This window comes from Epithele typhae (genome assembly GCF_022376455.1).
Source record: "Epithele typhae strain CBS 203.58 chromosome Unknown BXZ73scaffold_40, whole genome shotgun sequence".
NCBI classification, from domain to species: Eukaryota; Fungi; Basidiomycota; class Agaricomycetes; order Polyporales; family Epitheliaceae; genus Epithele; species Epithele typhae.
In genome coordinates this window covers 290,568-315,282 of record NW_025954231.1, presented here as the reverse complement: position 1 = coordinate 315,282, position 24,715 = coordinate 290,568, and the positions used below count along the sequence as shown (strand labels likewise).

Below are 24,715 nucleotides of genomic sequence, written 5' to 3'. Positions count from 1 at the left end.
CTCCGGATAACAGCAGAGGGTTTATTGTGCGAATGTGGCTCCAAGAGGATACGTTCGTGATGTTCGACATCAGCCGATGCATGATGTTCTCCTGTTGGGGCGACCGAGATTGCGAGTCGTACAGGGAGATGGTGTCCGAGATGAAGATACGCGGAAGTGATGTATCTCAAGGGAGGTATCGTTGGGCCAAAAGGACCGGGGATTGGACATATCATATTCTCATGGACCGCGAACCTCCGCAGGACATGACAGACTCAATAGAACGTGATCCACTATGATGGGTGTTGTACTCCATCCCTTAGCCGTCTGTGTGCGTTCCAGTTTGACGAAGACTGGCGGAGGTTTCGCATCCTCGCACGATAGCTCCGCGATCTTATGTATTAGACCTCAGCGGTCCGGATTGCGCAAATGTGGACTCTATTCTGCACATGTTTTACAGCTAAACTACATTTGCAACACCTTTACCACTGAGTCCCTGTTGTAGGCGCGCGATCGAGACAGACATTGAACGTCCAGTCGCCCGTCCGCCGTGCCCAACGATACATCTTCAAGCCCTCGTGCCCACCGCGCGGCCTGCGCACCTCAGCAAGGAACTCCGCAAACAGCGTCGGGTCATCCTGCTGCACAAAGAACACCTGGAACGACCGCTTGCGGTCGTACATCATCAAGTGCATTGGCTCGTCCGTCCCGAGCTCGACCTGGAACTTGACGAGGAACGGATGGGTGCCCCATACGTTCGGCGGGACGCGCGAACCCAGGGAGCCCATGTCGTGGAACATCGGCTTCTTGCGCCCGTCGGGACCCTGTTGCAGTGCGTGTTGATCGTCGTCGGCTGCACGTACGGCTGCTTCGCGTGCACTTCGCGCATCTCGGGCATCGCGTACAGGTAGTCGTCCGTCGTCCGGACCGCGCACCACCGCCCGCCCGCGATGGGTACGCAGTTCTGCTTGTGCTTCGTCCAGTCCGCGCGCTGGCAGTCTGCCGGGACACGCGTCTGGGCGTGCCGACGAAGGAGGGTTGCTCAGAGGGATACTCACCTTTTCCACAGTAGCGTATTGCCTGGCATCGAGTACAGAACATCGAGTTGCTCTTTCCGCACACTGCGCATTCCACCCGCTCGTTCAATTTCGCAAGAACGTCTTGCTCCAAAGGTCCGATGGGTAAGAACAGCGAGACCTGAAAATCTTCTTCATCCGGCTTGCGATAGACAGGGAAGTCATCGGGGACCAGAGCAGAGTTCATCTTGAGCAACTTCAAGAACAGGTTCCGCGCGTCTGCATCCCCGACGAGGTGGTTGAGCGATCGGAGACCAGAATGCGGGTCGAGGGGACACTCCGTCGCCTCCCTGAGTGCCCACTCCATCGCTTCGTCTCTGGCTTCTCTCGTGTAGATCCGATATAGAAGGATGAACGCAGGCGACATCGCGTGTATTGTGCGCACGGAAATGACCTGCGATGCCAAACCGTCAGTCGACAAGTCCCTCACTGGGACGGGTGAGTCTCGAGGACGCGCATATAGTCAACCCTGACAGCAACCCTTCGTCCCGCATACATCGTCTATGCTCTGCGGCTTCGGCGCGCACTGCGCGGATAAAAAGAGCTGTAGAACCACTGAGGTTACGTACCCGAATGTTGACCGCCTCCGTCTTCGAGTTGCCATCCACTAAACACCATCCCGAGCCGGAGTCGACGAAGTTGACGAGTTGCCTGACGAGGTCCCTCATGTTCATGAACGGGTTTTGGTAAAGCTTCTCAAGTTCTTCTCCTTTAGCCTTCAACGTGGACAGGTACACCCGGCTTTCGTGGAAGTTGGAGCGCAGGATGGCCGCTGCGAGCGACGTCGGGTCTGGGATGATGGGCTCGGGCTTGGCTCCTGGCGCTGTAAAAGGAAAACACAGTATCCTGCGGCGCCTCGCCAGATCTGGGGTAGGACGGGGCCATTCTGGAAGCGATTTTAAGTCGTGGCGGGGAAGAAGGCGATCCTTGGACTGCGCAGCGTTGAGTGCGGTGCGTAGCCGTTTGTCGAGCGCGTCGTCCGGAAGCGGGGTGTCGCCGGGGATGTCGATGCCCATCGCGCGAAGCGCGTTCAGGGTCGCTTTGCGGGACAAATGGTCCATTTTGGGAGTCTATGCTAGTGGAAAAAGAGAGAGTGCAGATGAGAGGTGCTACTTCGAGGCGGACAGGGACAAATTGCAAGACTTCGACGCTGGTCACGTGAGCGTGATGTCATACTGTTCGAATCCGCCAGATGTCGAAAAACCGATCTGAGTAATTAACCAGAGTAAGTCGAAACATGCACGTAGGCCGGAGAAATAGTACATTCGTGAAGAATATTATTCGAGATACATTCCGTCTGTTTGCCGTGTCCAACCATCTTGTCCTTGCGCTCACCACCTTGTCTCTGCAATGCTGGGCGCGCGGTCCAAGCAGACATCGAACGTCCAGTCCCCCGTACGCTTCGCCCACCGATACATCTTCAGTCCTCCAAACCCGCCCCGTGGCCCTTGTATCTCCGCGACAAAGTCTGCGAACTGCGAAGGGTTCTCGTGTTGCATGAAGAACACCTTGAACGACTGCTTGCGATCGTCCATCACCATATGCTGCATCCCAGCTTGGAACTTGACGACGAACGGCTTCTCGCCCCACGCGTTCGGAGGGACAGAGCTCAGGTTTCGCGTCCTCTTCTGCGGGCACGGATCCGGGTCGATCAGATTAGCGTGCCTGTTTATCGTCATTGTTTGCCAGTTGCGACGGTCAGCAGAGCTGCCACGGAGCTCCGGGATGGCGGACGCCAGGTCGCCAGTCGCGCGGATACTGCACCACCGGCCGTTGATGAGTGGGACGCAGTCCGGCTTGTGGTTCTTCCAGTCTGCTCGCTGGCAGTCTGGGGGCGTGCGAATCAGAACAGGCGCGACGCACACGAACCGCCGAATTCGGAACGGGGCACTCACCTGAACTGCAGTAACGCACGATCTGGCAGCGACTGCAGCGCGACGCGCCCTCCTTGCCGCAAACAGCGCATCCGAAGTTGTTGTTCAACTTGGCTAGGGACTGTTGCTCTAGGGGACCGACTGAAAGCAGCATCGAAACTTTGAAGTCCGCCTCGTCCGGCTTGCGCTCGATCGGGAAGTCCTTCGGGACAAGGGGCTCGTTGAGCTTGAGCAACTGGAGGAGGAGCTTCCGGGATACGGCGGTCGTGCTGAATCGGTTCAGCCTAGAGGGAGCCCTTGGATCCAACGGCGAGTCTTTCGATTGTCGGTGACACCATTTCATACTCTCTCGCTTTTGTTCTTTGGAGAAGGCGCGATAGAGAACGACAAGCACGGGTCCTCTGTTGTGCATCTTGCGGATGGAAACCACCTGAAAGACGTTTTCAGCGTCCAGGGGCGTCCTGCGCATGCGAAGGAAAGGGAAGCTCACCCGGATGGCTACGAACTCCTCCATCAGCCCCTCGTCCACCACGGCCCACCCCGACCCGTAGTCGCAGAATTTGACGACCTCAGTGAGCACCATCCGCAGGCAAATGAACGGGTTCATGTACAGGTTCTCCGCCGCGTTCGGGTCCATCCTCTTCGCCGCGTCCAGCTGCTCCATCTCGTGCATGTTCCCGCGCATCATCGCGTTCGTGAGCGACGTCGGGTCACGGCCGGAGTCCCCACCACGGCGGCGTGCAGCGAGCGCGGGTGACGGCTTCGGCCACTCCGGCAGGGACTGGAGGTTGAGCGGGTCCGGGAGGCGGTCTTTGTACTGCGCGGCGTGGAGGGCGTCTTTGAGGCGTTTGTCCAGCGCGTCGTCGGGAAGCACCGAGGTCTCGGGGATGACGACGCCCATTGCGCGGAGGATGCTGAGTGTTTCTTGGCGAGAGAGAGGCTCCGTCATGGGCGAGCACATGAGTGCCATGAGTGCGGCGGGGTCCATGTCCATGTCCATGGTGTGAGGTATGTGGTGGAGGAGATGAAAGAGCGGGATGCCACTCGCAAGTCGCAAAAGCGCTAGTCCGGCCCGGTACAAATGCGGTGAACTCCGACAAATGATAGTGATCGCAAGGACAACGGCATAGCAGGTTTAATGAACACAGCGACCCTACAAATCATACTCAGCTTCGTCAAAGTCGCCAAAGTACCAGTTAGCCTCGATCCGCGCCCGGTCCTCGTCCGACTCCGCGGCCTCCAGCATGAGCTGCTTCAGCTCAACCGCGCGTTTCATCGACTCTTCGTACCTCTCCGCCGGCATCCAATCCGTGTCAGGTCCCGCTGCCCCGAGCATCGTACGAACCGACCCCCGAAGGCCGTCCGCTTCCTGAATCTCAGCGCTTCTTTTCGTCGTCCTCGCCACGTCGTCCACGTCGAAGACGACGGGGCACGGCGCGCCCCTGGGTCCAGAGAACACGTCCCACCACCCCGCCGCTCTGACGAGAGTCGCCTTGAGCTCGTGCGGCTCCCCACACCACGGCTGGCCAGCGTGGTAGAACAGGTTACCGCGGAGCGCGTTCCCAGGCTCCGTCAGCGACGCCGTGTGGTCGTCGTTGCTGACCTGCGTGTGTCCCGCGTAGTAGTAGTGCACGAGACGGCGACGGTAGCGCTCCCGCGCTTCCTCTTGTTCGTTCTCCCCGAGGTCGGCGAAGTCGTCCGGGAGCCTCGGCCGGACCATCTCCCTCGAGGCGGAATCGTCGGAGTTGTCGAACGAACGAGGGACGCTGGACTGGAGGAACAGCGGCCGGACGGTTGTGTACTGCCAGTCTATGAGGCCGACCACGGTGGGCCTGCTGGCATCATCGTGCGACGACACGACCATGATGTTCCTCGGGCTGAGATCCGGGTGGCGGAGGCAAAAGCGGCCGAGCGCTGGGTCGCGCGGGGTCAGGAAAGGGATCAAGCGGAGGTACGCACGCAAATTGTTCGCGTGGTCCGATGGCAGCTGAGGCTGGAAGTCGTAGTACTCTCGCTTGAAGCGGTTCAGTGGTAGGAGCGGGCGTCCGTAGTCACGCAAATATGCGAGCTCCTTCTCGGCCGGGGCTGTTAAAACAGCTTCCACGGTGCCATCTGTGTGTGTGTCAGTCGAGCGTATCACAGCACAGTAGGCGACTTACATGGGCCTCGATCAACGTTAAGCTCCGCTCTTCGACCCTGCCAAAAACAAATGTCCAACTCTGGACCGATGCAGAAGCGGGGATCCTTCAATTTGATACCGCGGACAGCGGGCCCGGGGGCATTCGCGAGGTCTTCGGAGAAGTACACACCCCCGCATGCGGGGAACTCGAGCGCCATCATCTTCGCCTCGAGGTCCACTAACTCTCGCATGAAAGAGGCGATCTCCTTCTTCCCGAGGTCGTGCCAAACGTCGCCCAAATCTGTACCAGGCATACACTCCATGAAGATGTACTCTGTGCGCGTTGGGTTGTCCGCGGTGGGCGAGTATCCGTAAACCTGGGGAACAGGAAGCCCGGCTGAGCGGAGCAGCGAGAGCGTCGCCACTTCGCTTGCGACGACGAGGTACTTGGCGTGGACGACGGGGTATGGGATGCGGGCGATCATCTGGAAGTTGTCGTCCATGGTGATGCGGAAGACGCGGTTGGAAGTGCCCTCGGCCAGCTTTTCGAAGCGGATGATGTCGCTGGGACGCCGGCCCACGGAGTCCGCTGCGAGCCTGCACAACTCGTGCACATCAAACATGCGTATTCGCTCTTCACGGCGACGGGCGTCGTTGAAGCTGTATCTAAGTAGTCAAACACGAAGCTTCAAGACTAAAGATGACGGAGAGCTCACAGCCAACGCCCGGTTGTGTCTTCAAACCATTCATTATGGTTCTGCACAAAACTTGATAGGGCTCGAGTGGTGCTACTACTACCCACGCAAGGGCTTGGTGCAGAACGGGAACTGTGTCCGAGACGAAAGGAATTAAACTGTTGGAGTGTCTGCAGCGGGAAGGAAGGCCGGGAGAAGCTTAGGGACCATCTTTTCCGTCCAATACCGCGCATAGAGCCGCATGAAATGCGGTAAAATTGAATGTTGGGAGGAAAGAGACTTTGGAGAGGTGGGAGTTGGCTTGGAGTGGGAGCTGGAGCGCTGGGTGATGTGGCATGCAGCAGACGCGTCGCGTCACATTCACGTGATACAGTGGTGACATTGCTCCGGTGCTGCGTTGAACTCGGATGCGCGCGATTCGGTTATTCTTCACCTTTACCCTCTTCTGTATCGGGTATGATCTTCATGCTATCGCACAGGGGGTCATTTTCGCCAGAGAAAATTGTATCCCTGCTGGGGAAAACCTTGACATTTCGGAGGTGCGCGCCGCAGATGTAACCGGTTTCAGGCATAAAGCTCGTGTTTGTCAAGCACTGAATTCGCGACTCGCGAGCCGGCGCGACTCAGGCCGCTCGGTGTCCCCTCCACGAATGAAGAGGAGTAGCCTGACTCGGTGATGTTTTATCGGTTCCTTGGCACTACTGTGAACAATCGAGAAACGGATGACGCCGGTCATCGAGTGACGAGCACGAGCATGAAGTGCTTGCCTGCCCGGACAAAACGCGCCAAGTATGGTAGACGGAGAGTGCACATACGATCTATGAAAGGCCGTACAATTACATTCGTGTTCGTCGTCATCTGCGCTCATTGACCCCGCTCTGCCTTCCCCAGCGCTTCGAAGTCTGCTGTGAATTCCTCCATCGCGTCCAGTGTCTCCGCCAGGTGCGCGTACCCGAGGCCCTCCTCCCGGCTCAGCGCGAGCGACTGCGCCGTCCGGCACGCGTTCTTGATCTGCCGCCCGTTCACGTTCCGCTCCGCCAGCCGCTGCACCAGTTTCTCGCCCACCGTTGCCTCCGCCACCCCCGCCTTGCGCAGGAACGTCCGCCAGATCTGGGCGCGTATGTCGACCGAGAGCTCCGAAAAGTGCAGCGCGACGTGGATGCGGGACAGGAACGCCTCGTCGAACGCGGTGATCCGGTTCGTGGTGAGGAAGAGGATGCCGCGGTAGTACTCGACGTGGCGCAGGAAGACGGCGACCATCGCGTTCCGCTCGAGGTCGTGCATCGACCGCCGCTCGAGGAACACGTCCGCCTGGCGCGCAGTCGCCAGTCAGCGTGCAGGATCGTCCGGTCGGCGCAGAGGGGACGCACCTCGTCGATCAGCACGATCGCCTTCCAGCTCGTCGCGATGTCGAAGACCTTCTCGAGCTCGGCGTCGAGCCCAGCGGCGGTCGTTCCAAGGTCGCCGCCCCCGACTACGTACAGCGGCCGGCGGACGCGCTCGCTCGTCGCTTCCGCAGACAGCGTCTTTCCCACTCCCGGAGGGCCGAAGAGGTTGATGATGAGGCCTTGGCCCTTCCCTCGGACAAAGTCGTCGAAACCGAGGTTGGCGTGGTGCGCGTCGACGAGCGAGCGTAGCAAGTTCTTGCGATCAGCCGTGAGCACCAGACCGTCGAAAGCCTCGTCGTTCCACGAGATCGGCTGGATGTTGGCTACGTTGAACTCGACTGGATGCGCGACCTCGATAAGCGCCAGTCGCACAGAAAGGAAAGATCCACGTACGCCAGATCTTATCAGCGAAGCCGAACCCGTAGAGGACCGGGGAAGCCAGCATGAGCTCGTCGTCCGTGAGCGGCACGTCTTCCTCAAGCTCGCGGTGTGCGCGCAGTTCCAAACGAGGGGCGTTCGGGTCGACCATTAGATGGTTTTGGAGGTTCACTTCTTCCTCGGTCTGTGGCACTGCCGCCGTTGGCAGCGAGTAATTGGGGTTCATGCGAATGAAGTTCCCTAGAAGGAATGGTCAGAGCTCTGCAAGACTGGTGCGGCCAAAGCATGCTCACCTCGGTCGATCATGACGCGCGACGTCACCTATTGAAGCAGACCCTGAGCCATGCGAACCGATCTTCGACACAAGGCACTTACATTGAACTTGATCGCCTTCCTTTTCCCTCCAAAGGTCTCCACGTTCCGAGCAGCCGTGCCCTCATGGTACATGTGGTGCACGCCGCGCATGGACACCCACATCCGACCGCGCTCGATGAGCGTCTTTTTCAGCTCGTCCGGGCTGTGGTGGTACTGCAGCGGGAACACCTCGAGCGAGTTGATCTTCACCGTCCCCTTGAAGAACGGGATGACGACCTGGTTCTGGATGCGCCCGAATGCCCGCGTGCCGCCCTCGCTCGGCATGCCTGACGGATCTGCAGACGGGGAGCGCTTGACGCCCCTCCAGTTCGAGTTCGTCCGCGCGTTCTCAGCCTCGCGCCCGGAGAGCGCGCCCTCCTCGGTCGAGTCCACGCTCTCACACACGAGCACGTATGCCGAGCACATGCCGGCGCCGACTTTCGTCGCGGTGAGCAGTTGCAGCGCGCGGGGCTCGTCGGTCGTTGGGCAGTCGGTGACGACGATCGTGCGCGGGACGAGGATGGAGTACAGGAGGTCGAAGGTGATCTCGCCGTGCGTGACGAGGCTGTGGATGCGGGCGAGCGTGGCGCGGTAGTCTTTTCGGAGGTACTCGAGCAGGACACCGACCGTGGGGAGCACGTGTTCCTCCTCCGTAGTGCGACGGGCGCCCTTGTCGCGGAGTGCCAGCTCGTAGGACTCGAAGTCGGGGAAGAACGAGAGGAGGAGCTGGGGATCGAGCTAGCGAAGAAAAAATAGAGCGTTAGATGGCAACAGCCAGCGTGGGTAGCGTTACTCACCTCGAGCGGCTCCGTAGTCCAAGATAGCCCGTTAATGTCGCCCATGACGTCCTTGCATGCTTTGAGCAGGTATGGGCTTTTGACGACGACTTGGAAGGTGGGATCGGGGTTCATGAGCTTCTGGTGCTCCTCGGGCATCTTGCGTACGACCACGAAGCAGAAGCTCTGCCAGGGGTCGTTGTCGGACCCGTTTCCGACGGGGTGCGCAACCTCCGCCACGACCCCTGAGCCGGTGTTGCGATACTTCCACGACTTCGACCACGAGCTCCAGTAGTGGTCGACACGTTTGACCTTTAGGTTTGGGGGAGGGAGGGGAGTGTCCGGCTGGGGTGGATCGACTTGGCCGTTCGTACTCTCATCGTTGAGAGCGTCCGTGTCGTCAGTCTTCTCCGAGGGCTGCCTGAGCATCGAGAAACGAGAACCGCGAGATTGGGAGAAGTAGCGACGCATGGTGGAAGCGGGGTGGGAGTGAGGTCCACCGATTCATGTCCCCGCGCGTATATATGCTGTCCGCTCGCGAAGTCCAGACTGTCTTCGCAAGGTTCTACTGCGAGCGGCTGCAGCCCACCCGATCGGTGGCGCAATGACCGCCCAAGGACAGGTGTCCTTGGTTCCCATGGCGTGTACGGCGGCGGATGTGACTCGAGGCATTGCACAACTTTCCATTCTAGGAGTCTGCCGTGGGATGTCAGTCTTTCAATTTCAACTGAACAGCCTCCGCCACTCACACAGGCAGGCGCGAAACTACATGGATCGGAGACATTCTTCTTGGAAGGACCGTCTGATTGACGGAAGGAATGACATGCTCCTACCACATCACCGTCATCGTAGGCTCCCGATCCATGCAAATACTAAACTCCCAGTCGCCCGTGCGCCGCGCCCACCGATACATCTTGATACCCCCGTAGGGGTTGCTCGGCTGCAACATCTCCGTCACGAAGTCCCTGAACGCCTCCGGGTTGTCGAGGGGAACCATGAAGACTCGCAAAGACCGCTTGCGGTCGTACATCATGATGTCTTGCGGGCTCGTGCCTCCTAGGCCGACTTGCAACTTGAGCAGGAAGAGCTTGTTGCCCCACACGTTCGGCGGGATGGGCATGTCCTTCAGCTTCTGGATGCCATCGGCATCCTCCATGCGAGGGCGGTCGTACTTGTTGAACGTGATCATGTACAAGTCCTCCGTGCCGGGAAGGCATGAACGGACGACGACAGTACGCCAGGACCCGCCTTTCAGGGACTTGCACGTCTGCTTGTGCTCGCCCCAGTCGGCACGTTGACACTCTGCGGCGACAAGGTTCGGAAAATGCTTTGCGCGAAAAACGAAGCACATATACGCACCTTGAGAACAGTACGACACGGACTGGCACTGTCCACACCGACTCGCCTTCGGCGCACCGCAGATGTAGCATCCGGCGTCGTTGTTGAGCTTTCCGATGGAAGTGAAGTCGAGGGGACCGAGGGGTAAGATGACTGAGAGCTTGTATGACTCCTCAATGGCCTGTCGATCGACGTCAAAGCCGGCGGGGAGGCACGACGCGTTTGCAGCGAGCAGCCGCAGGAACAGCTTCTGCTCTATCGGCGTGGCGTATATCTGGTGGAGGCTGCGGACACCATCCGCGCCGATGCGTGCCTGGGCTTGGGCCCAAGCCATGCCCTCCATCGCATTCTCGCGCGTGAAGGCCCGGAAGAGGACGACTATGGCCGGGGCGCTCTCTGTGGCGTACACAACAGAGACGATCTGGCGATGGCGCCGTTGCGATGAACATCACGCAGCAAGTGCGAGAGATGAGCGAAAAGATACACACCCTTACGTTTACCGCACACTGCTGCTGCTTCGGGTCGTGGAGGATGAACGCCTTGTGACCGGCGTCGAGGTTGTTTGCGACATTCATGACCGTCTGGCGTAGGTCCGTGAAGACATCCTTGTAAAGATCGGGCTGAGCCTTGTTCCCGGTGAGGGCATTCTGGAACGCTTCGCCCAAGTTGCTCCTTTTCATGGCCTCGAGGAGAGACTGTTTGCTCTTGCGCGCACCCGCGGAGTTCTCTTTGGACGAGGGTTGGTCGAAGAGGGGCCACTTCTTCATCTTTTCGACGTCGAAAGTGGGTGGGAGGGTGTCCTTCTCCTGTGCGAGATTGAGGGCATCACGAAGACGTTTCGAGAGCTCGTTGTCGGGCAGCTTGGTGTTTTTGGGAAGCTCGACCCCGATGGAGCTCAAAACCTGAAGCAACTCAGTGCGTGTGAAGTGGTCCATGATGATGGGGAACACTGTTATGTAATCGACTTGTTCACAGCACTAAGGAGTGGCTTTCGGAGTTTCAAAGTATTTAATTTGAAATCACGAGGCTCTCGAGGGCGCCAGCTCAGGCGCCGAGTCTGGGCCCTCCCCTCCTGTCCTCCACTTTGGCGGCCCGCGCAGTTGGGTATCTCCCTCGAACCTCGAACTTCCTTGCAACATCACAACCCGACCAAACCACTAGTCAACGGCTTGTGACTACCCACGCAGCATCGTGGCCTCTGGGCGATGTGCTTCCCGCGTGATGTCATGATGAGCATTTGCACGGTACGACTCCGTCATCCCTCTCCACCCACGAAGATGCGGAGAGCCACGCACCATGAACTTCATATATGCGCGGACTGCGGTTGATGCGACAGTCTGTTCCTCCCTCTACCTCGCCCAGCTTCTCCCTTTTACCATCATACTCTTCCTCGGTTTCACGCTGCAATGCAAACTGCCGCAAATTTGATACAGAACGTGCGTAGACGATGATTTGTACTCCACGCTTGCTCTCATACCCTTGCGTCTCGCAGAAGATGGGATCGTTCCCCACTATCGTACATCCCGAGTCCAAGGCTATATCTGATGGCGCGACTATGAAAGCCTTGGCCTGGTTCGGGGCGTGCGATGTACGACTCATCAACACTCCTATCCCCGACATTACCGAGCCCGACGACGTAATCCTCAAAGTGACCGGTACGACTATATGCGGCTCCGACCTCCATCTGTACCACGGCGAAATTGTCACTCTACAGAAAGGCGACATCTTGGGTCATGAGGTACGCTCGCGTTTATATGTGCCCGGTCTGCTGTTCATCACTGTGTACCCTGTCAAGTTCATGGGCATCGTGGACAAGATCGGACCCAACGTTAAGAACCTCACCATTGGCCAACGTGTTGTCGCGTCCTTCCAGATCGCGTGTGGAGAGTGCGAGTACTGCAAACAGAAGCTCTCATCCTTCTGCGACAAGACCAATCCGTCTACGTGCGTCACCGGCTTCATCTATGTGATTCCTTTTACTCAAAGGCAGCGCAGCCTCATGAACGCTATGTACGGTCATCGCGACGCTGGCTTCTTCGGGTACTCTCACTTCACTGGCGGCTTTGCCGGTGGTCAAGCAGAGTACGTCCGTGTACCCAAGGGCAACGTCAACCTACTCCCTATCCCGAACGAAGTGCCCGATGAGAAGGCGCTCTATCTTTCGGATGTTCTCTGTACTGCGTATCACTGTGTCATGGACACTGGGGTGAACCCCCACGATACAGTTGGCATCTGGGTACGCATCAATGATGTCATAGATTCGAACTCAAAGTTCATCAAATCCTTCAGGGTCTTGGTCCCATTGGTCTTTGCGTCGCCAAGTTCGCGAAGCTCAAAGGCGTGAAACGCATCATTGCTATCGACAAGGTTCCAGAGCGCCTCAGGAGGGGAGAAGACATCGGAGTTGAGACAATCGACTTCACGAAACATACCGATGTCGTCAGTCGTCTGCAGGAGCTTGTGCCCGGAGGCCTCGACGTCGCCTTAGATTGCGGTATGATCTCTCTCGTCTGCAGGGTGTGATGCAGCTGCTGAAATCATCAAGCAGGCACATTCCACGAGCCCAAGTCGGTATTACACAAGGTCGAGAAGGCGCTCATGCTCGAGACCGATGTCCCAGAGATTGCCAATGAGATGATTATGTCCGTCAAGAAAGGCGGTCGGTGCGGTCTCATCGGGGCCTACTCTGGTTATACCAACCACTTCAACATCGGTGCACTCATGGAGAAGGGCATTCGCTTCATCGGCAATGGTCAAGCTCCCGTGCACAAGTGGTGGAACGAGATCCTCAACGATTTCATCATCACGGGCAAATTCGATCCTACCTTGTGAGTCGACAATACAGAGTGTGGGATTCGATCTGACATAGTACCGTCTCACAGCATGGTATCGCACCGCGTCGACCTTGATGACTTCCCTCAGCTATATGCTGCGTTTGACAAGCGAATCGCTGGCGTCGAGAAGGTCTTCGTGCAGACGCAGTTCTCCAGCCCACCAGCGGTCGGTTGTCCGACGCTCACCAGAGTCGACCACTGGGCGGTGTAGCCGCAGCCGATGATGAACAGTCCCCTGTGACATGTTTTATTGTACATTGTAAGATTTACGCTTGATGTAGTTGTAGTACTAGCACTTGAGCCGTTCTTGTCCAATAGTAACGCCAATGTGTGATAAGGATTGTGACGTCTTTCGTGACAATCACGACAACACTCGCGTGATCGATTGCGTCGAGTGCACCGGTACCACCGTCCACGTGTGCGCGCGCGTGCGTCACCCGTGTCCTCCTGCGTCCTGCGTCGATATCCTTCGGCGGCCACTAGCCTCTTTTCTTCTGAATCCCCAACGATCGGGAAGCGAAACACAGGCCGTCGTAGCAGAGCGTCGTGCCGATCGATCTGCCAAGAAGGTCTCAAGCCCAAAGCACGCATGTGAACAAAACCGGGACTGTCTTGGACGGTCTAGACTCTAGAGATCTAACTCATGACTTGTTTCTACATGCTAGTACTTGCTACCACCTATGCCGTTTTAACTCTGTTTCTTGGGCATGGTGGTCGACGGCCTTTGTCGACGAAGCCGAGTCCCATCTTTCCGGATCTCTATGAAGCGTCTATCGTGGAGCTCCAACATGGATTGGAAGACGGTCTCTTTACGAGCGTTGATTTAGTTATGGTACGTGTCGTTTCAGTATCTAGACGTCGAGCAGATGGTCATTGTGCTGGGTTGTCTCTCACAATAGGCATATCTCGCACGTATCGAAGAAGTCAACTATCAAGGCCCAAGCATACGTGCAGTCCTGGAAACGAACCCCTCTGCCATCCAGAATGCCCAGATTCTCGATTTCGAGCGACTGTTGTATGGAGCGCGGGGTCCATTGCACGGCATCCCCATTCTCCTCAAAGACAACATCGCTACCGTCGCGGAAGAAGGTTCACATCAGTCCCGACGGCCTTGATCTACAGAACGCTCACCAACTTTGTCTCACAGGCATGAACACTACCGCAGGCTCCTTCGCCCTGCTGGGTTCCGTGGTCCATGACGACGCCCACGTAACGAGGCGGTTGCGCCAGGCGGGCGCTATCGTCCTCGGGAAGACGTCCATGTCAGAGTGGGCCCACTTCCGCGGAGACCTTCCTCCGGGATGGTGTGCGCGCGGTGGGCAGGGAACGAGCCCATACGTGCCGCTCGGGGACCCCTCTGGTTCGAGCTCAGGAAGCGCTGTTGCAAGTGCCATCGGGCTTTCGGCGGCGGCACTCGGGACGGAGACGACGGGGTCAATCACCCTTCCCTGCAACAATCAGAACCTCGTCGGTATGAAGCCGACCGTCGGCTTCACATCCAGGACGGGAGGTATGTCCCATGTGTCTCCTTTCGTCGGTTGGCGTGCATATAACCATGTTAAACTCCTAGTCATACCGATCTCGTCGCACCAGGACTCGGTTGGTCCTATGACACGCACGGTGACGGACGCTGCAATAATCCTGAATGCGATCGTGGGCCGCGACCCCCTTGACAATTACACCCTCGCTCAGCCACCCACCGTACCCGACTTCACCGCCGCCCTTGATCGCGATGGACTCAAGGGCGTGCGACTGGGGGTGCCGCGGAACCTCGTGGAACGCGCCGACCCGTTCATCGTTGCGACATTCAACGCCTCGCTCGACATCTTCAGAGCCCTTGGCGCCATTATCATGGACCCCGCCGATATCCCCAGCCTGTCGGAAATGGATGTGTCCAAGAACGAGTCGATTGTACTACAGACCGACTTCAAAGTGAGCTTCGCGTTGATCCGCATACGCCTTGCTTACTATCCTTTTAGATTGAAGTCGGTCGCTACCTGGATGGTTTACTTCACATCCCGACGAAAGTACGAACCCTCGCGGGCATCATCGCTTTCAACCAGGAGCACGCCGATGAGGAGTTAGTGCCTCCATACTGGACTGACCAGTCCGAGTACGTATGTGCACACTTCGTCGCCTTCTCCATTTACTTACACTGAAATAGATTGGTTGCATCGGAGCGCTCGGCCATCAACCAAACCTACTTCGATGCTATCGCATATGACAGAGACCTCGGCGCCACACGCGGCATCGACGGCGCGCTGAAAGCTCACAACATCAGCGCGCTCATTGCTCCTAGCATTGTCGCTACGGACCATACGGGGATTTCAGGATACCCAATAATCACAGGTATGGCATTCGTGTGTTGAGCGCATGGTCACGAAGGCTCATCTGGCTCACACTATAGTACCTCTTGGATTCCTGCCGCCCAGCACGCCCTTAGATCCCGCCGAGCCGACACGCGCAAAAGGCCCCAATATGCCCTTCGGGCTTGCGTTCGTGGGGACCGCGTGGAGCGACTGCGATCTCATCAAGTACGCGTACGCATACGAACAGGCTACACGCGTGCGGCTGAGGCAGCGCGCGATGCCCGAGGCTATCCCAAAGACGCAGCTTCCGGACGTCGTCAGCATACCCCTATAGTCCTCAATCATGCAGTGACCGGCTGTACGCATGCTTTCCGCTTCGGAGTGGTCTTGGTCTTGGCTGAGACCGACTTTTGGCACGGGATCATGCATAGCGTCACTGCGGGTCTCGTGCTTCACTTTTCTTACCCTGTGTCTTACTCGCCTTCTTTACCCACCATATCCTTCTAGTAACAGTGATACGTCTAACCTTGTCCATCCATATCAGATTCGCTCCTTCCGGAAGCCAGATGTGAAATGGTCGTGGTCCCATGACATCACCCAGTTACGCAGCACTTGGGACCAACGGCGATATAAACCCGCCCGCCCCGAACGACCACCGCGTTATCACCCACGACGATGACGATGAGGGCAATCCGCTTGCACGACATCGGCGACGTTCGCCTCGACAACATACCGGAGCCACAGGTTGGCGACAATCAAATCAAGATCAAGGTGCGTCCGTACTCGAGGATTGCGATACGTGATCTCTGAACTCTGCCGCCCTACTAGGTTGCATGGTAAGCACGAGCGTTCTCCTGTGCGCTCGAAGAGATGACTAAGTCCACGCCACCGCACACACATCAGGAACGGCAGTGAGTACGCTCGTGACGTTGCGATCTCTTAAGCTGCTGAGCTTTGGCATTTATTGTGCAGTATGCGGATCTGACCTGCACTGCTATCGCCATCCTCTGCCCGGAACCGTACCCACGAAGACGGTCGCTCAAACTCTTACAAATGAGACATTGCCAATTGTCTTGGGACACGAGTACGCAAGCTCTCGTATGCGACCGTTCGGTATCTGATGCCACGGTGTCCGGTCACAGATTCTCTGGAACAATCGTGGAGGTCGGCACAGGAGTCGACAGTTCTCGCTTCGCAAAGGGTCAGAATGTGGTTGTGTGCGGTGGTTTCTGGATGTCTCTCCTCATATTCTGTATACTCATGTCAACCCTCCACAGAGAGCCCATGATCGCCTGCGAGAAGTCTACTTGCGCAAAATGCTCCAACAAGTCGCGTAACTTTTGTCCTCACATGACATTCATCGTACGTTTATTTCGCAACATGAGCATGCCATTAAAACCAAGCCATCGCACAGGGACTTGGCGGTGGTGGAGGCGGCCTTTCAGAATATGTGTGCGTTGACCCGAGTTTGGTATACGCGCTTCCAGACGGAATGTCCTGTGAGTATCTCTTTGGCTTCTCAACGTCAAGTCATGACTATTGGTCCCAGTGGAAGCTGGTGCGTTGGTGGAGCCGTTGACTGTCGCTTGGCACGCCGTCAAGGGGTCGAAGATGCAACCGGGTGCTTCCGTTCTCGTTTGTGGAGCGGGCCCTGTAAGTTCAGTCCACGTACAATCGCAACCATGAGCTCATTATGCGGACAGGTCGGCTTGCTTGTCCTGAAAGTAGCGAAGTGTGTCCTCGTTCGTCCTTTCTACTTCTTTATCTTCTCACTCGTTATAACAGGGCACTCGGGGCGTCGTGGGTTGCAGTCTCGGAACCTGCGGTGAAGAGACGCCAGCTGGCCAAGGAGCACGGCGCAGATGCCGTCTTCGACCCCACCGCCCCTGGCGCCAATGTTCCCGCTGCGGTCTTCGAGGCGACCGGGGGACGTGGTGCAGACGTCGTCTTCGACTGCGCTGGAGTTCAGCCCGCGATCGACGTCGCGTGCCAGGCCGTGCGCGTGAAGGGGACGGTCATGGTCGTCGCTCTCTGGGCAGTCGCGCAAGTACATCTCGGTATCGTTCTGATGAAAGAGGCCATCATCACTGGTACGTCGGTGGTCCCTCGGTGGCGTTATTGCTAGCAGCTTACAAAGTCCCATCATAGGATCTTGCGCCTACAACCGCGACCACGCCGAAGTACTCCAAGCCCTCGCTGAGGGGAAGTTCCCCGGGCTGGAGTCTTTGATCACTCGTCGCATAGGCCTGGAAGACTGCTTGGAGAAGGGCATTCTGGCTCTGATTAACGAGAAGGACGAGCACGGCAAGTCGCGTTCACGGCCTTTACTAGCCTTATGATGGCACTGACTTGAATGAACGACTACCAGTGAAGATCTTGGTACACCCGAACGCCTGAGGGCGGGTAGCATTTTCGGCCATTTGTATTTGTACGCGTCTAGGACATGCGCCTTTAGTCGGTTTGTACGGCGAGAAATGAAGTGTAGTATACTCGCGCGTTGAGCTTTCGCGAGCTGGCGTTGACTGTTTGCACCACACATACTTGGAAAGTTTGTGCCATCCAAAGCTCTGATGTGCGCAGTTATCTTATCTCTCGGTACCGATGACGTGACCGCGCACTGGGATCAGAGTCCTGGGCGAGTCGCTCGGCAGCCAAATATCCTTTCTCCCTCACCACCACCACCCTCCTCCTCCTTGCACCCATCGAATCCATCTATCGGGGTGAGGCACCCCATCTGAGCACCCTCTCAGGCTGTTCGCCAAGACGTGCTCCCACACCCCTCGGCAGCGCGCCCGAATTATCACTTAATACTCTCAGCCCCCTCTTACGACCCAACGCCCCGCCAACGTCGCGACCACCATGTCGCTCATCTCGGCGCACAACTCTCCCATGATCTCCATACCGAAGAAGACGACGGAGGAGGTCGACTGGACGGGCCCCATCCGCAACGCGATCGCCCATTCGTATGGCGAGGACCCGGATAACTACGCAACCGAGTGCTCGAACCTCCAGCGATGCAGGCAGGATGCGGTCAAGGGTGCAGGGAGCGACGTGACAGGTGCGTGACTCGCCTTTCCGAGCCCAGGCAGGGGTTGACCGGGGCCGCAGCTAAGGACCTACTGCACAAGTACTTCGGCCAGCTCGAACTCCTCGAGCTCCGCTTCTCAGAAATCCGCGTCAACTTCCCGTGGCGAGACGCGTTCACGAACAAGCTCACGACCCAGACGTCGATCGCGTTCGAGAAGGCGTCCATCATCTTCCAGATCGCGGCGACGCACTCCGCCATCGCGGCCTCGCAGAACAGGTCCGACCCCGAGGGCCTCAAACGCGCGTTCTACTACTTCCGCACCACCGCCGGCATGCTCACGTACATCAACGACAACTTTCTCCACGCACCGTCGACGGACCTCAGCCGGGAGGTGATCAAGTTCCTCGTTGGCATCATCCTTGCGCAAGCGACGGAGGTCTTCTTTGAGAAGTGCACGGACGAGAAGAAGGGGAACGCGTTGGTCGCCAAGATCGCGGCCCAAGCCGGATTCATGTACACGGCGCTGGGCGAGGAAGTGAAGGAGTTCATGGGAAAGGGGATTTTCGACCGGAACTGGGTGACGGTCATTCAGGTGCGTCGCCTTCATGTCCTCCGCGACGCGGCTGGCCGACGACGACTCTGCAGACGAAAGCCAAGTACTTCACATCCGTCTCACAATACTACCGCGGTCTAGCGGACAGCGCTGCGGGCAAGCACGGCGACGCCCTCGTCCGCTTCACCGCCGCCGAGACCGCGGCGAAGGAGGCGAACCGCACCGCATCCTCGTTCGCGTCCCTCTTCGTCACCCAGATGTCCCCCAACCTCCCGCCCGACGCCGGCCCAGCGCTGCAGGACCTCACGAAAGCGCACCTCGCGATGGTGTCAGACAAGAAGAACGAGGCGCAGAGGGAGAACGACCTGATCTACAACGCCGTGCTCCCCACCGCCGAGACGCTCCCGCAGATCGACAAGGCCACGGTCGCGACGCCGATCACAATCCAGGAGGTGTACGCATCGCCTGACGTGCAGAAGGTGATCGGCGTGGACATGTTCATCCGCCTGATCCCGCTGAGCGTCCACGAGAGCGCGAGCGTGTACTCGGAGGAGAAGGCGAAGCTCGTGCGCGGCGAGGTCGAGAAGGCGGATAACGCGGAGGTGGAGGTCAAGAGCGCGCTCGACGCGATGGGCATCAAGGACGGACTCGTGCGCTACAAGGCGATCGCGGACGGCGGGGTCGGGGGCGAGGCGGAGCTGCCGATGGAGGTCCGGCGATGGAAGGAGGATATCGCGCTCATGGAGGGCCGCGAGGGTGTCGACAGCATCATGGTCGAGCTCACCCGCCTTAAGGACAGCGTCAAGCGCGAACTCGAGGGCATCAGCCGCGACCTCGACGCGGAGAGCCGGGAGTGCGAGGCGATGCGCGTCAAGTACGACCATCTGTGGATGCAAGCCCCATCGGCATCGCTCACCAAGTCCATCCGGCAAGACCTGAAGGCCCACCTTACGGCCCTCGACGCAGCGGCTCAGTCGGACCAGCAGGTCGTCACCATGTGGGAGTCTATCAGGGGCGAGATCAACTTGCTCCTCTCTCCGGAGGTCGAGGACGTCTTCAGGGCAAGTACGGAGAAGGGCGGCACGGAGAGCCTACTGGACCTAGACATCGGGAGCGAGGCCAAGGATGACGAGGAGCGGGTCAAGATCGGTCGTTTCGTGGATGAGATTGAGGAGAGGCTGGGGCGGCTGAACAAGATCTCTCATGAACGCGGGCAGGTCTTGAAGGATCTCAAGGATAAGGTGAGTTTGGGCAGATTCGACCATATTGTGCGCATATACCCATTCGTTCCCTCCCCAGGTGCAACAAGACGACGTCTCCCATCTGCTCCTTCTAAATCGCCGGAACACTGGCGTCGAGAGCACCCTCTTCGCGGGCGAACTCGAGAAGTTCCGCGCGTATCAGCAACGGCTGGCGGCCACTGTCCGTCACGAGCAAATCGCCATCCAGGAGCTGAACACGCTTTGGCGTGGCCTGCGGGACCTTGCTGGCAGGGGCAGCGGGGCGAAGAAATGGGAGGAACGCGAGAAGCGGAAGAAAGATACCGTGCGTCGATTCTCGCGTGCGCGCGACGTGTATATGGAAGTCCGCGACGGCCTCGCGTACGTCCAAGTGGGTTATCTTCATCAGATATTGCGCTGACGAAACTCCGGTACAGGAAAGGACTTCAGTTCTACTCGGAGCTTATCGAGATGTCAACCAGTCTAAGACGCTCCACCGGATCGTTCATCTCAGAGCGTAACGTCGAGCGCGAAACCTTGGCTTCTCAAGCAGAGACCGAACGGAGATTCGCGATCCCCAAGAACGCCTCAACACCCATGTATGGCGACAAGCCGCCAGTCCCTCCGCCTCCACCGAAACCCTCCACCGGCCTCGAGTCTGCCTTCTCTTCGATGAATATGCACGGTGCGAACGGCTCAATATCGCCCCCTCCTGCACCACAGCGCCAGTGGACGTCGCCTCCACCCCAGCAATACCAACCATCACCATCTGCGCCTCCAGGTGCTCCTCCCTCGCAAGGTTTCCCGCCTCCACCCGCCCCATACACGCCCTCCCATCCACCCTCTCAGCCCTCTTATCAACCCTCTGCGCCGCCATCAGATCCCTACGCCTCGCTTGGTTTGTTCACAAGCCCTAACACTCCACCGCCTCCACCTGCGCAGCACCAGCAGCACCCCTCGTATCCCTCGCGACCTCCACCACCGCCGAGCCAGTTGTCTTCCCAATACGGACAGCCGCCGCAGAGACAAGGATCGTACCCACCCCCGCCCCCCTCATCTCAGCCTCAGTACGGTAGCTACCAGAGCACGCCCCCACCACCGCCTAGCAGCGCGTCATCGATGCTCCCGCCCCCTCCTCCCCCAATCAACTACCAAACGCAGTACGGGTCGACGCCCGTCCCTCCCCCTCCCCCACCCCAACAGCCGCAGCAACAGCAGCAGCAGTGGCAGTACCAGAACTACGCGCAGCCGGGCGCGCCGCAGTATCAGTACGGACAGGGACAAGGTTACGGGCGTTGATGGGCTTTACGCTTCGACGCAGTCTGGCGCTGGACTATGGGTATGGAGGGAGAATGGGTGTTGTACGTTTGATCCTTGTAACTGTCTCTTTTCAATGTACGATTGGACATGAGTCACCTGTACTGTCGTAACGCTGTGCGGCGGCGCGCCTCCTCGTCTCTCTCCTCAAGTTGCGGATCGCAAGCCGAAGGAGAACCGCTCGGAGGTCCAGTCGTCTTCGCACGTGCTGGGGCCCCATTGGAGCTGCCCTTGACGCGGCGAATGGCGAACTCGTTTACGATGTATGGCGTTATACTGCGCGCCGTCGCGAGACGGCACAAAGTTTCGAAGCGGATGATCTGAATGCTTGTTTTTCGATGGCCACCGGGTACGTATAAATACGGAAATCTACGGCGTGCCCACGCATGGTGTCCAACCCCACAGCGTCCAACCCACAGAGTCATAGAAGCTTTTCAGGACCTATAGTCTATGGACACTCAACTTCATCATCGCATCGCCGAGTTCCGACGTCTTTGGACTCATCCGATGGACGGGCCCCATTCAGCGCATCGGAGTCAACCACCGACGCCTCATCGTGAACGTCCTCGCCTCCGCGCTCGTCAGCTGCCAGGTCCACGGACGCGGCGAGAGAGCCGAAGACGCGCTCGAAGACGACGGACGAAGTCGTGCCGTCGAGCTCGATCGTGGAGACGTCTCCGGCGGTGCGGTTCTTCACCGCTTGCAGGTTCAGAAGGAACCGGGAGACGAGGATGGATGTCAACCTAGATCGCCGTCAAGTTAGACGGTGGAGCCCCAGCGCGAAGAGATCAGAGGCGACAACGCACGGTTCCGTGAAGGTCGTGACCTCGCTGTTCGTCTGTACCGGCGAGAGTATCTGCAGGCGTGGAAATACGTTTAGCACAGAGATTATGGCTTTAGGGCACGTAATAAGACGGACCGACGCAAGTGTCAGTGACATATGTATGGCGTTTAGCGAGAAGATAGTGCTGTGAGGGGGTCGAAGAAATCAGCGCATATTGACTCTGAGTCACAGGACGCATAGCGCGTACAGGAAATATATTGCTCCTGAAAGGCACACTCAGAACGACTGAAACGCGAAAAGAAGCCGAGACGCACCATCGCGTATGAGGACATTTGCCAATGATGATTTAGACTTCTCGTCGCGTCGAAGATTGTACCAGGTGACGGAGATAGCCAGTATATCTGCAAGCATTAGAGAAGTCCTGGAAGCAACGGTGTCTGGACGAAAAAAGCAGGTATTCAGTGGAGCTGCGAATCAGGAAAGCAGTAGGACGCGGCTAACATCTGAAACGACAAAGTCAGCTACTCTCAACATATTAAGACTGAAGCCTGAAGCGCACCTGGCATTGAGAAAGGCGGGAGAGGCGTTCACATTGATGACTCCCATGACAGGATCGTCCACTATCTCAACATACTTGTATAAGGTCTACGGGGACTTCAATATAGGCCGTGAAAGAACGTTGGCTGAGATACGCACGAGATTGAGAGCTAGAGGTACAAGAGACAGGGCGAAGACGAGGGCCGCAAGCAGGCGTTGACGACACAACGCGTACGTACGAAGTCCGGTGAACGCTGCCATATATCAGTGTCCTGTCCAGTATGCTTTCTTCGACAGACATACCTGCCCATGACACATACTGCATGAGGTCGAGCAAGAACTGAGCACGCGCCTCAGCCAAGTAACTGACGAAAGTCGTCAGATGGCCGTTTTGTCAGGGAAGATAGAAAATATCACACTTCTGCGCCATTTGTCAGCCCAAATGGTAACAGAATGCGAGTCCGGGACTCACCGTAGGACTTGCACGCCACATAAAAATCATCTCGTAGATAGTATAGCCAAGCGTAATGTACCTGTTCAAGAAGAAGAGAACCATTGCGCCTGTTGATCCACCACTACTGATCCAGAACGCTGAAACCTCCGTTGTGAACGTAACCAGATATTCGTAGAAAATAAGCACTTTCGTATGGATAAGAAAACCGCACGTTCATGATCAGATGGAAGATAACTGACCGTTGGCGGAGAATTGAACGAAGTTATACGCCTTGCTAATTCGCGATTTCAGCTTCGAGAGCTCGATCGAGGGGAACATGCGACATACAAGCTAGATATCTCGTCGACTATCGCCGCAATATCAGCATCTGTGAAATTTGACATTGAGAAGGGTCGACGGAACGACTGGGAAGTTGTCAGCGCTGGGCGAACACGATGAGACAATGTGTAACGCACGAGTGGGAGGACTTTTGCGTACAACGTAAGAGGCCTGAAGGATCAATAGGTCTGAACGCTTTTATGGCGAGACATGGACTCTTTCGACCTGAAGTCTAACTTTGCTACCGTCCCGATGAGCAGTGGGCATCGGTTCCCCGCGACATTGATCGGTCAGTGCACGGCATCACGGGCCAATGTGTCTAATAAGCTCCTGGGCCGCCTTCCTGCCCACCAACGACAGTCCCTTACGAGCAGGCTGTGTTCTGGGCCGCTGATCGTCACAAGAGCATCACTTGGCGCCCGCGAAGGACTGCATAGCTGTGTCTGAGCCCTTCTAAAGCCCGCAAAAGACCGGCTCACCGGCCATCCGGAGCGCTCTTCTTGTTGCTTCCGTGAGCTGTAATATGCCGATTCGTCAATGGACTGCACGTGCATCACAACGAGGCCATGAATAAATACGCGCATAGCCACAAAATTGCCGTGAGCGGAGTCGTGCATTCTCTGCGTCCACGAATCTAGCGGCAATACAGACGTTGACGATCTACCATTATGAGAGCGCCACCAAAGTTCAGATTTCCGTGACCCAATGTCGCATTGGAAGTGATGTCCACCGCGTTGCCACCGCGTCAGATGATCAACCTGACACACCCGATGCCGCCGACATCATCAAGCTGTGGAAGGGGCCAATATTCGCGGGCTTCTTGATCTCGCCCATCCACCAGCCGCGCGAATAGCCCGGCGTTATCGTCGCCAGGCACGTTGAACGACTGCTTCCTGTCGCACATCATCATCTCCATCGGCTGAGGGTGGAGAGGGACCTGCAGCTTCGCCACGAACCTGGTCTCGCCTGGGGGCATGTCCTTGGTCTTCAGTGGTGGGATGCTGGCCTTGCCCGTGCGAGTGGATGTCGATTCGAGCCGGTCCTGCTTGTTGAGGACGGTCACGTACGACGCTTTCTTTCCGGGCGGGCAGAGCCGCGCCGTAGTCTGTAGCCTGCGACCGGTTTCCATCTTTGAGAGATTGGCAGAGCTTCTTAGGGGTGGGGTGGGGTGGGGCACACCTAGCGACGGCGAAGCTTCGACGGGTGAGAGCAGTAGATGCCGAGGCGGCTGTTGAGCCTCGCGACGGCGGCGAAGTCGAGGGGTTAGATAGGGAAGATGACGGAGAGACGATACTTCTCCTGCAGCTCCCGGAGCTTCTCGACCGTATGGTACCCATCCAGAGACTAAAAAAGGACGTGTTTGATCTTGGCCAGCTTCCAGCTT

General features: G+C 57.7%; 9 protein-coding genes across 9 annotated transcripts; 4 read left to right on the top strand and 5 right to left on the bottom strand.

Annotated features, from left to right (window-relative positions):
* Positions 1 to 461: 461 nt before the first annotated feature.
* Positions 462 to 3,878, bottom strand: BXZ73DRAFT_50096 (uncharacterized protein; the record flags this gene model as incomplete). The annotated part of the gene is made up of 4 exons (XM_048020377.1): positions 462 to 677; positions 2,594 to 2,883; positions 2,951 to 3,359; positions 3,420 to 3,878. 4 exons carry the CDS (start codon positions 3,876 to 3,878, stop codon positions 462 to 464), a joined length of 1,374 nt encoding a protein of 457 aa, XP_047875853.1.
* A 204-nt stretch (positions 3,879 to 4,082) lies between these two features.
* Positions 4,083 to 5,976, bottom strand: BXZ73DRAFT_50133 (protein kinase subdomain-containing protein PKL/CAK/Fmp29; the record flags this gene model as incomplete). The annotated part of the gene is made up of 3 exons (XM_048020386.1): positions 4,083 to 5,041; positions 5,089 to 5,708; positions 5,765 to 5,976. The coding sequence occupies 3 exons, from the start codon at positions 5,974 to 5,976 to the stop codon at positions 4,083 to 4,085; spliced, it is 1,791 nt and encodes a 596-aa protein (XP_047875852.1).
* Positions 5,977 to 6,607: 631 nt separating this feature from the next.
* On the bottom strand, positions 6,608 to 9,110 carry BXZ73DRAFT_50099 (P-loop containing nucleoside triphosphate hydrolase protein; the record flags this gene model as incomplete). The annotated part of the gene is made up of 6 exons (XM_048020378.1): positions 6,608 to 7,054; positions 7,114 to 7,469; positions 7,525 to 7,749; positions 7,803 to 7,830; positions 7,885 to 8,601; positions 8,661 to 9,110. The coding sequence occupies 6 exons, from the start codon at positions 9,108 to 9,110 to the stop codon at positions 6,608 to 6,610; spliced, it is 2,223 nt and encodes a 740-aa protein (XP_047875851.1).
* A 358-nt stretch (positions 9,111 to 9,468) lies between these two features.
* BXZ73DRAFT_50322 (uncharacterized protein) lies at positions 9,469 to 10,912 on the bottom strand (the record flags this gene model as incomplete). Its single annotated transcript, XM_048020413.1, has 3 exons — positions 9,469 to 9,941; positions 9,999 to 10,398; positions 10,466 to 10,912. 3 exons carry the CDS (start codon positions 10,910 to 10,912, stop codon positions 9,469 to 9,471), a joined length of 1,320 nt encoding a protein of 439 aa, XP_047875850.1.
* Positions 10,913 to 11,383: 471 nt separating this feature from the next.
* BXZ73DRAFT_50177 (GroES-like protein) lies at positions 11,384 to 13,022 on the top strand (the record flags this gene model as incomplete). The annotated part of the gene is made up of 7 exons (XM_048020395.1): positions 11,384 to 11,413; positions 11,470 to 11,715; positions 11,773 to 11,921; positions 11,973 to 12,213; positions 12,267 to 12,471; positions 12,523 to 12,805; positions 12,860 to 13,022. The coding sequence occupies 7 exons, from the start codon at positions 11,384 to 11,386 to the stop codon at positions 13,020 to 13,022; spliced, it is 1,317 nt and encodes a 438-aa protein (XP_047875849.1).
* A 432-nt stretch (positions 13,023 to 13,454) lies between these two features.
* BXZ73DRAFT_91195 (amidase signature enzyme) lies at positions 13,455 to 15,454 on the top strand (the record flags this gene model as incomplete). Its single annotated transcript, XM_048025893.1, has 8 exons — positions 13,455 to 13,475; positions 13,548 to 13,643; positions 13,711 to 13,900; positions 13,959 to 14,321; positions 14,382 to 14,743; positions 14,791 to 14,924; positions 14,976 to 15,160; positions 15,219 to 15,454. The coding sequence occupies 8 exons, from the start codon at positions 13,455 to 13,457 to the stop codon at positions 15,452 to 15,454; spliced, it is 1,587 nt and encodes a 528-aa protein (XP_047875848.1).
* A 341-nt stretch (positions 15,455 to 15,795) lies between these two features.
* BXZ73DRAFT_103422 (alcohol dehydrogenase GroES domain protein) lies at positions 15,796 to 17,517 on the top strand (the record flags this gene model as incomplete). The annotated part of the gene is made up of 12 exons (XM_048015582.1): positions 15,796 to 15,891; positions 15,949 to 15,956; positions 16,024 to 16,031; positions 16,093 to 16,204; positions 16,263 to 16,337; positions 16,398 to 16,482; positions 16,535 to 16,619; positions 16,670 to 16,773; positions 16,824 to 16,852; positions 16,906 to 17,210; positions 17,269 to 17,433; positions 17,489 to 17,517. 12 exons carry the CDS (start codon positions 15,796 to 15,798, stop codon positions 17,515 to 17,517), a joined length of 1,101 nt encoding a protein of 366 aa, XP_047875847.1.
* Positions 17,518 to 17,979: 462 nt separating this feature from the next.
* BXZ73DRAFT_79155 (BRO1-domain-containing protein) lies at positions 17,980 to 21,220 on the top strand (the record flags this gene model as incomplete). Its single annotated transcript, XM_048023022.1, has 5 exons — positions 17,980 to 18,178; positions 18,229 to 18,740; positions 18,794 to 19,942; positions 20,001 to 20,302; positions 20,359 to 21,220. 5 exons carry the CDS (start codon positions 17,980 to 17,982, stop codon positions 21,218 to 21,220), a joined length of 3,024 nt encoding a protein of 1,007 aa, XP_047875846.1.
* A 466-nt stretch (positions 21,221 to 21,686) lies between these two features.
* Positions 21,687 to 24,460, bottom strand: BXZ73DRAFT_103420 (uncharacterized protein; the record flags this gene model as incomplete). The annotated part of the gene is made up of 14 exons (XM_048015581.1): positions 21,687 to 21,981; positions 22,045 to 22,094; positions 22,158 to 22,206; positions 22,270 to 22,285; positions 22,337 to 22,443; positions 22,582 to 22,667; positions 22,719 to 22,729; positions 22,799 to 22,813; positions 22,863 to 22,924; positions 23,093 to 23,198; positions 23,253 to 23,287; positions 23,341 to 23,417; positions 23,469 to 23,502; positions 24,099 to 24,460. The coding sequence occupies 14 exons, from the start codon at positions 24,458 to 24,460 to the stop codon at positions 21,687 to 21,689; spliced, it is 1,305 nt and encodes a 434-aa protein (XP_047875845.1).
* Between the last annotated feature and the right edge of the window lie 255 nt (positions 24,461 to 24,715).